General features: G+C 34.4%; 2 protein-coding genes across 2 annotated transcripts; both read left to right on the top strand.

Annotated features, from left to right (window-relative positions):
* Positions 1 to 564: 564 nt before the first annotated feature.
* On the top strand, positions 565 to 3061 carry LOC101257286 (small ribosomal subunit protein eS6). Its single transcript, XM_004244414.5, has 6 exons — positions 565 to 666; positions 757 to 821; positions 1815 to 1872; positions 1966 to 2074; positions 2198 to 2470; positions 2594 to 3061. Exons 1-6 carry the CDS (start codon positions 661 to 663, stop codon positions 2830 to 2832), a joined length of 750 nt encoding a protein of 249 aa, XP_004244462.1. The 5' UTR covers positions 565 to 660; the 3' UTR covers positions 2833 to 3061.
* Positions 3062 to 4196: 1135 nt separating this feature from the next.
* On the top strand, positions 4197 to 12542 carry LOC101256993 (uncharacterized). Its single transcript, XM_004244413.5, has 14 exons — positions 4197 to 4636; positions 6927 to 7054; positions 7167 to 7352; positions 8052 to 8120; positions 8212 to 8268; positions 8630 to 8683; positions 8830 to 8880; positions 8998 to 9060; positions 10273 to 10437; positions 10529 to 10684; positions 10897 to 10977; positions 11085 to 11146; positions 11245 to 11384; positions 12268 to 12542. Exons 1-13 carry the CDS (start codon positions 4459 to 4461, stop codon positions 11324 to 11326), a joined length of 1332 nt encoding a protein of 443 aa, XP_004244461.2. The 5' UTR covers positions 4197 to 4458; the 3' UTR covers positions 11327 to 11384; positions 12268 to 12542.
* The last annotated feature ends 247 nt before the right edge of the window (positions 12543 to 12789 follow it).

Genomic DNA, 12789 nt, shown 5'->3' with positions numbered 1-12789 from the left:
AGCTAATAAACTGATTGAGAACTTGTGATTTCAAGTTCAAATTTTAGCGAAAATAAAAAAAAATATTACGAGATAAACTCAATTTCATTTGTTCTAATCTTGATAGTCTTTGAACAATTTAAGGTTCAAGACAATACAATAATCATCAACACCAAGCAAATCACATAAAATCATATTCATTTTGTTTTTTATCAGTTATACAACGCTTTGCATCTAAAATATACTATGTATTTTATGGTATAAATATAATTTATAGAAAGATCAAATTATTGTTATATAATATAAATTAGGATAAATATCATAATCTAAATTGTTCTTTTGAAAGCAATTATTCGTAAAAAGTTACTTATTAAATATGAACATAAACATAAACATAAATGGTATAAACTATTTACTTTATCTAAAATACACCATATATTTTTATAATATAAATAAATAAATTAAGAAAAAATTAGTAAACAAATAGAAAAAGAAAAGAAGGCCAAGTCGATTAGGCCCCCAAAATTAAGCCCATTAGTAAGGGCCCAATACTAAGCCCAATTTCACCTAATTTATATAAAACCCGAAACATTCGTTTTCGGAAGAAAAAAAAAACCCTAATCGCAAATAGAGGCCAAGTGTATTTGAACACTTCATCGTCTTCACGGCCTCCAACCGAAGATGAAGGTAACTCACTAAACCATTATTTTCACCATAATTGTGTGTTTTTCAGTGTAATAATGGAACTAATTTTATGTTTTGTAATGTATTTTGCAGTTCAACATTGCGAATCCCACCACTGGGTGCCAGAAAAAGCTTGAAATCGATGATGATCAGAAACTGTAAGATAATATACTGTTTTTTATTTCAATTTTGCCTACTTTTGTTATTGAGATGGAATTAATTAGAATTTGTTGTGATTGTATGTTTGTATTGATGTGAGATCCTTGTAAATGAACGAAATTGTTAGTGTAAGTGTGAGATCTTAAAAGATGAATTTTTTTGCTTCGTTGGAATGAAATGGGCCTAAATTGAGCTATGAATGTTTGTAGTTTATTGTTATGAGTTTGGAATTGAAGTCAGTATTGTCTTCAATTGATTGGTTGATTTATGTTATTGTCGAATGCAATACCATAACGTATTAAGTGTAATCCTTCAGGCTTCAACTGCAGTATGTGAGTATAGGGTGTATGCAAACCTTACCATTACCTCAAGGAGTTAGATAGGCTGTTAGCCGAAGACCCTTGGCTCAAGGGTATCAAATCAAACTAGTTTTGAATGAGGAAATGCAGCAATGAACTAATGTTGTCTGCTACTCCGGAAAAAAGTGAAATTCATATTTACTGTGATTAATTGAGTTCTGTTTGCTTTTGAGTGTTGGTGGAGGTTACAGCTAGACTGGAAGGTAGTGTGTGATTTAGAGGATTTAGTTTTATATGCCTCTTAATATGTCTCTAAAGCCCATGCAAATTCTGTCTTTTAAGAAAAATAATTAGTTGTTGGAATGAAATGACTTTAGATAGAGTGGAATGAATATATAGAGGATTCTTAGCCTATCATAACTAGTTTGGGTTTGAGCCTTGGTGTATTTGGAATGGCATGACCCTAGATGGAGCGGAATGATATAAAGAGAATTTGTAGACAACCATAACTTAGTTTGGTATTGAGGCAGTGTAGTGGTGGTGTTATAGTTGTAATTGTGTTACTTAGCTTTATAGCTGTCGAGTGATGGATTTATGAAGCAGTCTCTTTGATTTTTTTTGAGCATGCATGTGCAGTTTAGTTTGTCAACATTAATGTATTCATAAAATCTAAGCTGAATTCTTTAATTGCAGCCGAGCTTTCTTTGACAAAAGGATCTCCCAGGAAGTTAGCGGAGATTCTTTGGGTGAGGTAGGCTTCTGTTCTCCTTACTCTGTAGCTTTTGGTTGGAGATCATGCTATTCTTGTTTACACTTTTCCATAATTGTTATTTTTAATTGACAGGAGTTCAAGGGTTACGTTTTCAAGATAATGGGAGGATGTGACAAGCAAGGGTTCCCTATGAAGCAGGGAGTGTTAACTCCTGGCCGTGTTCGCCTTTTGCTCCACAGAGGTATGTTTAGAATGAGCTTTATTGGCACACCTAAATGTTTCTTTTCATCAAAAGCTGTTATTTTAAGATCTATATAAAAAGAAAATCTGTTATTTATGTATCTAAATGCTACACATGAAACAGGTACTCCTTGCTTCCGTGGTTATGGTAGGCGAAATGGAGAGCGCAGAAGGAAGTCTGTCCGTGGATGCATTGTCAGCCCTGATCTTTCTGTTTTGAACCTGGTTATTGTTAAGAAGGGGGAGAATGATCTGCCTGGACTGACCGACACTGAAAAGCCAAGGATGAGAGGACCCAAAAGGGCTTCCAAGATCAGAAAGCTCTTCAATCTTTCCAAGGAAGATGATGTCAGGAAGTATGTCAACACTTACCGCAGAAATTTCACCACCAAAACTGGTTAGTTGTTACTCTCGTAGTTGCTGTCTCATTAGTGTTTGCACTTTATCCAATACTTATTGTTTGTGCTTTCTGATGTGGAAACCGTGAACTAGCTAACTGTTGTGATCTTCTGTGGGACAGGTAAAAATGCGAGCAAAGCTCCTAAGATTCAGAGGTTAGTGACACCCCTGACATTACAAAGAAAGAGAGCGAGAATTGCTGACAAGAAGAAGAGAATTGCCAAGGCTAAGTCAGAGGCAGCTGATTATCAGAAGCTTCTTGCTAGTAGGTTGAAGGAACAAAGAGAACGACGTAGTGAGAGTTTGGCTAAGAAGAGGTCTAGACTCTCTGCAGCATCTAAGCCATCTATTGCCGCTTAACTTCAGTGGGGAGGAAAAATGACGATGAGTAGGATCTAGTTCCTGCTATTTTTTTGGTCTGATTCTTATAGTTGTTTCTGGATATGTCTTACGCAGTATTTCTCATTTCTAGTTTTCTCAGGCAATACTTTGGTCTGATAGAGTTGCCACATACAATTATCTTTCATGTTCCAGATTTTGGTTACTTTGTGCCTATATACAAGGATCAGCTGTTTTATGTTTTTCTTGATATTGATTAGTTTCTTTTTGTTTACTTATCTGACATTAATGTATTTTCATCTGTCTTCTAAACTATATTTGAGGTTAATGACCTTAAATTTTCGAACTTGTCATCTGTCTGGATGTTGTGGCTTTCTTGTGTTAGATTTAGTAAATGGAACTTTGTGCTATAAAATATGTATATAATTGTGTAAAAGTGATTACACCTCGTTTCATATTAATTGAATTCAGGTGAAGTACACTAGAAGTATACATTTGATATACAAGTTAAATAAAAGTATCTAAATAAAATACCCCACATATTAAAAGGTAAATTATCATGAGGTCCCAAAGGTTGAAAAAAAAAGGTTTATAAAGTCAATTATGGTGTACTTGAGCAGTTGAGCTGACTTGCCTAATAATAATAAAAGACTAAATTAGTTTGCTCAGAATTGTACATTAATCTTGGTTACTTGTACCTTAGTTCAATTTTGACATCATCAAGATCCCAGGGTCTTGGAGATTCCACTAATCAAACGTTAACGGGATTAAGTTGTTTCTTTCTTAATTAGAATTTTTTATAGTAAATTATGAATATAAAATTGTTCTTATATAAGAAACTTAATTCCTAAATGGCCCTATTCTAAATTTTGATTAGTCGAGCTCTAATATGGATATAAATATTACAACAACGATATATTTAGTAAAAAGTACAATTTTAAAAGACTCTAGATTCAACGATACTAAAAAAACCTGACAACTAAGAGAAAATCGATGTGGGGGCTTAAGGATACTCCCTCCTCCCTATTTACTTGTTAAACATTCCTAATTTGAATTCCCTTTGTACTTATAACTTTTTGACAAATCAAGGAAACAAAGTTATTTTTCTTTCTTTTATATTCTCAATTTATTATTATTAAGTTAACGTTGAAAATGTAATACGTAAATATGTTAAAACTCTATCAATTAATACAAGTAAAATAATAAACATACTATATTAATTATTATTTTCTTAATAAATGTACTTAGTCAAAGTTTAACAAGTAAACCAATGGAAAAAGTAATATACACAAACCATAACAAATAACAAAAGTCAAAATTTAATAGTATTAATACGAATATCAAACCTCGAATAAAAAAAAAATCTTAATATTCCAACATTAATTGCCAGCCATGTACCATAAAATCAAGAAACCAACTACCCAAACAATATAATATACACTATAATACTACTACAACAAAGAATAACTTCATCATAATCAAATTTATTTCCTTATATTTGTGTTTATAACCTTTGTGAAGATGCTCATTCTTGGAAAGTCCGAACAAGATTTGCTTTAGAAACCCAAAAAAGTTCATATCTTTGGATAGATTTCCAAATTAAAACCCCCAGAAAAGATCTTTTTTTTTTTAAGCTGTGGGTTTGTAATGGCATCATCAATGAGGCTAATTTTCTTCACTTTATTGGTTTTTATTGCACTGATATTTACACAGATCAAAGCTGAAGCTGAGGTTAAATCTGTGGATGATGAAGTGGAAGTGGTTGAATCCCATGTTTCCACTTCTGCAGAGTTGGACAATCTTAAGTCCAAGATCCAATCTTTGGGTTAGATTTATAAAATTTTCACTTTTTTGTTGTGGCTTTGTGTAGTTTATGATTCTTTTTTCTTGTGGGTGTTTGGGAAAGTGTGTTTATTGAGTTTCTGTGTGGATTATTTGATTGAAAGACTGGACCTTTCAGGTGCATTTTTGAAAATGTTCTGCATTGGAGGATCATATTCCACTGTTTTGTTTAGTTTATTATGATTCTTTTTTCTTGTGGGTGTTTGGGAAAGTGTGTTTATTGAGTTTCTGTGTGGATTATTTGATTGAAAGACTGGACCTTTAAGTTGCATTTGAAAATGTTCTGCATTGGAGGATCATATTCCACTGTTTTGTTTAGTTTATGATTCTTTTATCTTGTGGGTGTTTTGGAAAGTGTGTTTATTGAGTTTCTGTGTGGATTACTTGATTGAAAGACTGGACCTTTAAGGTGCATTTGGAAATGTTCTGCATTGGAGGATCACATTCCACTGTTTGTTTTGTTTATGATTATTTTTTCTTGTGGGTGTTTTGGAAAATGTGTTTCTTGAATTCATTTTTGGATTACTTGATTGAAAGACTGGACCTTTAAGGTGCATTTGAAAATGTTTTGCATTGGAGGATCATATTCTATTGTTTTGTTTAGTTTATGATTCTTTTTTCTTGTGGGTATTTGGGGAAGTGTGAATTTTTGGATTTATATGTGGATTACTTGATCAAGAGGCTAGCTTTTTAAGGTGCAGTTGAAAATATTTTGCATAGGAGATCATTTTCCTTTGTTTGGTGGAAGATAGTATAATGATGATAATGTTTTGGTAGTATATTTTGTTGCATTAATGATTGGTAATGATATCTATGAGTTGGTTAAAACAAGTGGTGTAAAGCATCAGATGGGATCTTTATAAAAGAAAATGATGTCTTCTCATAAGTGGTATAGGTAATTATTTTCCTTTGGTAGAAAGCAACTTTCCATATTTAGAAATATAGGCAGAGTCATGATTTTTATCTTTTTTTTGGGTTTTGAATCACTATCTGGATAGATTATATGCCATATTAAATGAATTTTTTAAACACAAATACGAAGTTTGAGCCTAAGCTATTGGATTCTGCCGAGCATGTGCCCTTGTCCATATACCAAGGCAAACAAATAGGGGGAAATGAAATCATAAAATGAATTTTTTATGGGGAAACTGTTTTCGAGGCATAGGGAACTACCCTTAATCTTCAAATCTAGTGATGCAAGGACTCTTGAGATGTTAACTTGATGATTTAATTGGTAGACTGATTAAAGTTTTTATCTTTTGGGAATTGAGTTAACGTTGAACTGGATTTGAAGACAGAAGTCTGTGATACAAGATTACAGGATTAAGAAATGTAAAGTAACTTTCTTCAATTATTTATATTGTTCAAACACGGTGGAGAAATGGCTAGATTGAAGTCAAATCTAAAAGTTGTATGCCAGAGCTAATTTTGATCCCCGAAGAAATCACAAACTTATAAATATGGATATCTCCACATGTCCAAGTAAACTATATTGTCATGTACCTGCTGCTTCAGCTTATTAATGTTCGAGGCATCTCTTCTCTTTGGTGTTCTATGCTATGTACTTTTGTCCTTTGGGTAGAACTATCTATGATTTTAATACCATGTATTTTGGTCTTTGCTGTAGGAAGTGAAGGAACAGTAGATAAAAACTATTGCTTCAATTAGATGTATCGTCTAACAGAAATCCACTGCTTTACATACTGTGCCACTAAATTGGTTATGAAGTTTTGACATCATATACATAGAGCTAGTTCTCTCATTGGTTTTTACTTTTAGACAAATGAAGCGGCAAATTCCGATTTTCCATTTCTCACTGACATCCTTTCTTCACACCCTATACAGAATTATATGCTATTTTTTGACAGAGCATCAATAGTAATTAAAGAGCTTAAGATATGTCGTATTTAAGGAGAATTAACCCACTGAAGATAGAATTTTCAACTGATGTAGTATAAAGACGGGTGACATTACCTCTCTGGCAATATTTTATTGAGAAAGCGGTTGGAAAAAAATATAGCTGAAAGAGATACATTACATCCTTATAAGTATATCATCTCCTTTATACTTTCTTGATATGCCAATTAAGTTATCTATAGTTTTATCCAGAGATAAAACAGAATGTTAGAAGTAGTCATATTTGTCTGCAGTAAGATGTTGTCTTAAGCAATAGGGAGCTGTTCCTCAAATATTCTTGATTGAGAATTTTCGCCCCCTAAGAATGTGATTATTAGTCATCTACCATGTCCTCTAAAATGTTTTTGCTTTTGAAGAATCAAATGTGAAGGATACTGCCACGGAACTGAAAAAGAAGGATGAAGTCATTGCTAACAAGGAGGAAATGATAAAAGAGAAGTCAGAGTCAATTGCTTCATTGCTAGCCCAAATATCTTCTCTCCAAGTGAGTCGACTAACTTCTTCATACAAGTGTTTGCAATTTTACACTAACTAAGATGTCTGAATAATGTTTCTATAACACAGATTCTTAAAGTTCCAATTATTTGTTTTCTCAGGAAAAAGGTTCATTGGATGCTGAGGAGAAAGTTAAAAAGGCTAATGCTCGAGTTGATCAACTAGAAAAGCTAGTTGAGACACTAAAAAAGGAAGTTGATATGAAGGATAAAGAGAAAAAAGAGTTGGGAACCCAGATAAATGAAGCAGAGAAGAGACTCACTGAATTAAATTCAAAAGTTGAGAAGGTAAGTTTCTCATGTGGTTACCTTTACCACATAATATCAACTTGTCTACAATTTTTCCACCATGATAAATTATGTTCTCCTGACCATATCCAAACTCTTTTTGAGAATGATGTTTTCACATGTTGCACTTCAGCTTAAGTTTCAACAAGAGTTATGGGTACAGTTTCAAAAGATGTTTCCTTTCTAGATGTTTTAGGTCTGCTGCCCATCACTAAGACTTGATTGTTGTATGGTGTAGCTGATTGTAGATGCTTGAGTCGGTGCATTTTTATTTATGACTGTATACTGCAAAAATATGGCTATTAATGGAATTCAATCATCCCCTCCCTCCTCTCCAAAGAAGTAAAACTAGGAAAAGGAGTTCTATACAGGATGAGTTCATCCTAACTAATAATGTATGGGATGAAATTCCATAGAGAACCTTTAGAGGTAAATATAATATTAGATACCAAAAATCTTCATGGCTGACCAAGTAATGTAGTAATTTAAACTATCATTTGCTGGTTTCAGAAGTTGATTTTCTTTTTGCCGTTAACTAGACTTGATCTACACTTAGAAATGACGAGAAGTACTCTTCATCGTGTGAATGCTTAATCTTCTATCTCTTGCATGCAGCTGCAATTTAGTATTTTTCTTGGTACCTGCAGTACTAAGCCTTAATTATAAGATGCCATTCCACATTCTTTTGTGTTTATGCAGCTTCAAAAGACCGTTGATGAGCAGGAGGCAAAATTAAGAAAAACTGAACGGGCTCTTCAGATTGCTGAGGCATGCTCTTGATAAAGACACAACTCCAAACTTTTGAAATTTGTATGGTTGGATACAATTTTCTAATACCTCTCCTATACTCTTTTTTCAGGAGGAAATGATTAGAGCTAGATCTGAAGCCACGTCAAAAGCTCAGCAGCTTGGAGAGGTATAATTACTTGGTGTATGCTTGAGCTGTATGCATCTTATCATGTGAATGCGCCAAACTGTATTCTTCTTGAGAGGCCATAATTTCTACTCCTTCTGTTTCAATTTGTTTGTCTTACTTTCCTTTTCAGTCCGTTTGAAAACTAATGCCTCTTTTCCTGGAATACCCACTTTATGTTATAACTTAATTGAAAGACGGAAGTCGAAGTATTTCAGCCAAATAGGTTTTGTATGATAAGTATGTTTATTTGATTTCCCTTTATTGTTGCCTTATTTCCATGTTTGCACCTTGATGTAGTTAGATTTCGATGAATCTTCCTTACATGCCTGGAAATATGAGTTTTTCTTTTTTGAAAATTCAGGTGCATGGTGCATGGCTACCACCTTGGCTTGCAGTTCAGTTGACTCATGTACAGGTATTTGGAGCAACAATCCGTGTTTTTCTTAGCAGAATTTCTACTGTAGTTGTAGTAATTATGTGTAATATGAATAACAATAAAAGAATTTCATGTAACATGAGTCATGATTCTACACGGATTTCTTATCGTATTGTGAACTGCAGTTTCTTTTGGAGAAGCACGGAAAACCTGCTATGGACACAGTGATACAGAAGGTACACTCTTCTGTTTCTTGTCTGTTTGATATCCGATTAGACCATGTGCTACTGTTATTAATGGATGCTTGTCCAAGTAGCCAGTTTAACCTGTTTATCTCTCTATTTGCTTTTCAGGCTACTGAAAAGAAGGCCCTAGCTGAAACATGGGCTGCACCACATGTGGAAACAATCAAAACAGTAAGCCTAACTTGCATTATAAATGTTCAACATCTTCCTTTCTTATAAGATTTTTTCATGCACTTATATTCAAACATTTTCATGACCTTGAAAGAAGTTATTTCTTTATTTTACATTGCCATAGTTTTATTTTTTGATTTATTATCATCATAACTACTAGAACATTTTTTTTTTTAATTTGTATAATATTGGCCTTGGATGATCTTAAACGGAGCGACATGGTTTGTGAGGATTCATATAGCCAACTTCTACTTGTTTGGGGTTGACCGTAGTTGTTTTAACTATATTTTATGGATAGTCCAACTGCAGTTGGCAAGGATGTGAGTATTTGCACATATTGTTGCCTTGCTTCTTATTCGAAATTGAGAAATTCGCTCGAAATGGAACCTAGATTGATTTTAAATCCATTTGTGTACTGAACAAGAAATCATACAAATCTATCCTTGAGCTATTTGTTCTTGCGAGGCTAAATCTCGCGTGCTAAGATAGTTGACCTCAACGAACTACTATATTTATGTGAAATCCCTATTGCTTTAGAGAAACAAGTGTTAATGTACCTGCCGAAGTTTTCTCATTCCTTGTGAGGTAAAACCTTGTCTGCTAAGGTAATAGATTATTAAGAGATCTTTCTGGAGATAGCCTTGGTGGGAGGTGGCAGGTATTCCGTGGTATTAGTTGAGGTGCGAGAAAGCTGGGCCCGGACATCACGTTTATCTGACACACAAAAAAAAGATCTTTCTGGAGAAAGTTCCTTTAGAAATACGAAGAGGCTAAATAGTGATAAGGGTGGCTGTTAAATGTGTAGAGAAACAAGTGTTAATGTACCTGCCGAAGTTTTCTCATTCCTTGTGAGGTAAAACCTTGTCTGCTAAGGTAATAGATTATTAAGAGATCTTTCTGGAGATAGCCTTGGTGGGAGGTGGCAGGTATTCCGTGGTATTAGTTGAGGTGCGAGAAAGCTGGGCCCGGACATCACGTTTATCTCACACACAAAAAAAAGATCTTTCTGGAGAAAGTTCCTTTAGAAATACGAAGAGGCTAAATAGTGATAAGGGTGGCTGTTAAATGTGTAGGATATTCAATTGTCTCTTTTTGATGGAGGTTCATTTGTCTGAGTTTTACATTATTCAATATGTATTAGTTTTCCCGAGTGTCTTAGCTATCAAGTCGGGGTATGCATTGACTCTCATTGTGCTGCTCTACTGTTTGAAGCAATGGATACCAGTTGCAAAGGAAAAGTGGTTGGTGATTTCCACTACTGCTGAGCCACATGTACAATTGCTAACTACAAGAGCTCTTGAAATTTACAAGACATCTAAAGGTGCCATAACTCCACATATTCTCAAGGTTCAAGAACTAGCTACTCCTCATGTTCAGGTAGCATTCCCAACTCTGTTTAAGAAAAAACATTTTCCCGACTTTGTCATGCATGTATGAATACATAGTGCTGAGAAAAGTTTTCTGACAGGGAATTAAGAAATTCAGCAAGCCATACATTGATGATGTTGCTGCTGCTGCAAAACCACATGTTGAAAAAGTTCGTGTTGCTGCCAAGCCATATACAGAGGTGGCAGTTCATCATTATGGGAAGTTCCTCGAGTCTGCAACTACATACCATAATCAGGTATCAGAAAGTAATTGAGACATTAACCCCTGAAGTATGATCTCAGGCATATGTTCCATAAGTTTAATAAGACAACTACAGTTTGATTTTTTTCTTTCTAATTTATCTGGTTGAAGTAAATGCCTCTATTAGATTAATGCATATATTGTTTATAGTATTATATTGGATTTTTGGTTCACCGTTTGAAAAACGTCGTCTCATATCCTGTGAAGCTTCAAGGCACAGTCAAAGAAACACTGGAGAATCATGACCTTACAAAATCTCTCGCAACAAAGGAGCTGATTTGGTTTGCTGTATGTATCTGTTTGCGTATTTTATTTACTCAGTCCTTTACTTCTCCACTTTTTCCTCCAATTTTATATCTGATAAATGTAAACTTGGTTGGTTTTATGTGCTATAGGCCTCAGCATTGTTGGCTTTGCCCATTATAATTCTGTTCAAATTCTTATCTGCCATCTTCTGGTCAGTACATCTAATCCGTCCCTCATTTCCTTACGTAGAGATTATCATTGTGCAATGTGTGAGGCTCATTGTTGTCTTTCTTAAATTGTATGTTGCAGTACAAAGGCAAAGGAATCTGATCACAATGTTACTTCACCCAATTCACGCCGTAAGGCCAAGAGGGGACATGCAGACATGTAGAGCAAAGGAAGTTAGACTTCTTTTTATCGAAACTGAGGCACACTGTAACACTTCACAGGTATCACTTTCAGCTATTCCCTTTTAATGTACGGATAGCCGTCTTGCATTGGATATGTATTCCCTTTGTCCCGTGTTATAAGGTACAGATAAATTTACGGTGATAAGTTCAAAAATCATTAGCTTTTGACGGTAGCTTGGTTCGATTTCCTCTTGGTGATTCTAAATAATGTGTTTTTGCCCTCATGCACCCCATTCTAAGTGCTGCTTCAGACCGAAAAAACAAAAGAAAATTCAAGATTATAAAGGAGGAAGGTGATTAAAAAGGTTTTTTAGAAATCTCACTTGTTGATTCGAGTTGGTGCAAACATAAAAGTAGACAACTCCCCTGTCTCAATATATGATTTACGTCGTGGATCATGATAAAATCTAGATACCATGCACTTGAGAGGCCAGCATACACCATAAGATATTGCGATGTATCGACTTAGAGATAATTATAGCAACTCTAGAGCTGCACATCCAAATAACTTTGTCCTTTTAACGCAAATTAACCCCTATATATAGTGATCCTTATCGTTTAGTTTATACTGTCACGGGAATGAAGCCAAACACTAGACTCTGTATCCCAATTTACGTGACACACTTTTCTTTTTAGTCTGTCCCAAAAAGAATGTCTTTGGAAACCATTCAACTTTAAAATTTCATTTTACTCTTAATGAGATGGCCGGTCAAATGTCTGCGGCTGGTTTTACACCACTAGTTTCAGAAGACAGTCTTTATTTCTTAAACTTCGTGCCCAGTCAAACAATACCGAACAATTGGGATGGAGAGAGTATAAAGCCTTTTTTCATTGCTGTAAAATATGTACTCACATTCTTTCCCTTTACTGCTTGATGTCTTAATCTGAAATCTGAAATATGGTATGTGTTTTCTTGTTGCAGATTGGTTGTCCTTTACTCCCTGAGCATATGGAGCTTTTAGTCCCACTACAAATTATATTTTTTGCTTGTTTATGAAGCTCTTGCCTTAGTTTTTTTTTTTTTTTTTTTTTTCATTTTTGGGTTGTGTATTAAGGCCAAAGAAATGGAGATATACATAAACTATATGTTTGGAAAATTTTGTGTTGGTGTATCACAGCTTTGGCTTTGGATAGTCATAGTTTTATTATTAATTATTATTATTATTATCAATCCAACATGTTGCCATGTTTTCCTCATTGTTGTATTTCCTCGTTCACTACTATTTTGATTTGATGCACTTGAGTCGAGGGTCACTTGGAAATGACCTTTCTATCTTCACGAGATAGGGTTAAGGTGTGCGTATACATTACTCTGCCTTCTCTAGACCCCACTTGTGGAGTTATACCGAGTGTGTTGGTGTTGTATTATTAGTTCAACATATTTCTCTTAGGTTAAAGTTCATATTTTTTTCGATTACATGGTCTTGGTTCTTGCCTTGATCTG

Source organism: Solanum lycopersicum, chromosome 8 (assembly GCF_036512215.1).
Source record: "Solanum lycopersicum chromosome 8, SLM_r2.1".
Taxonomy (NCBI): Eukaryota; Viridiplantae; Streptophyta; class Magnoliopsida; order Solanales; family Solanaceae; genus Solanum; species Solanum lycopersicum.
The sequence above is the reverse complement of the archived record's forward strand: the minus strand, read 5'-3'. Positions and strand labels throughout refer to the sequence as shown.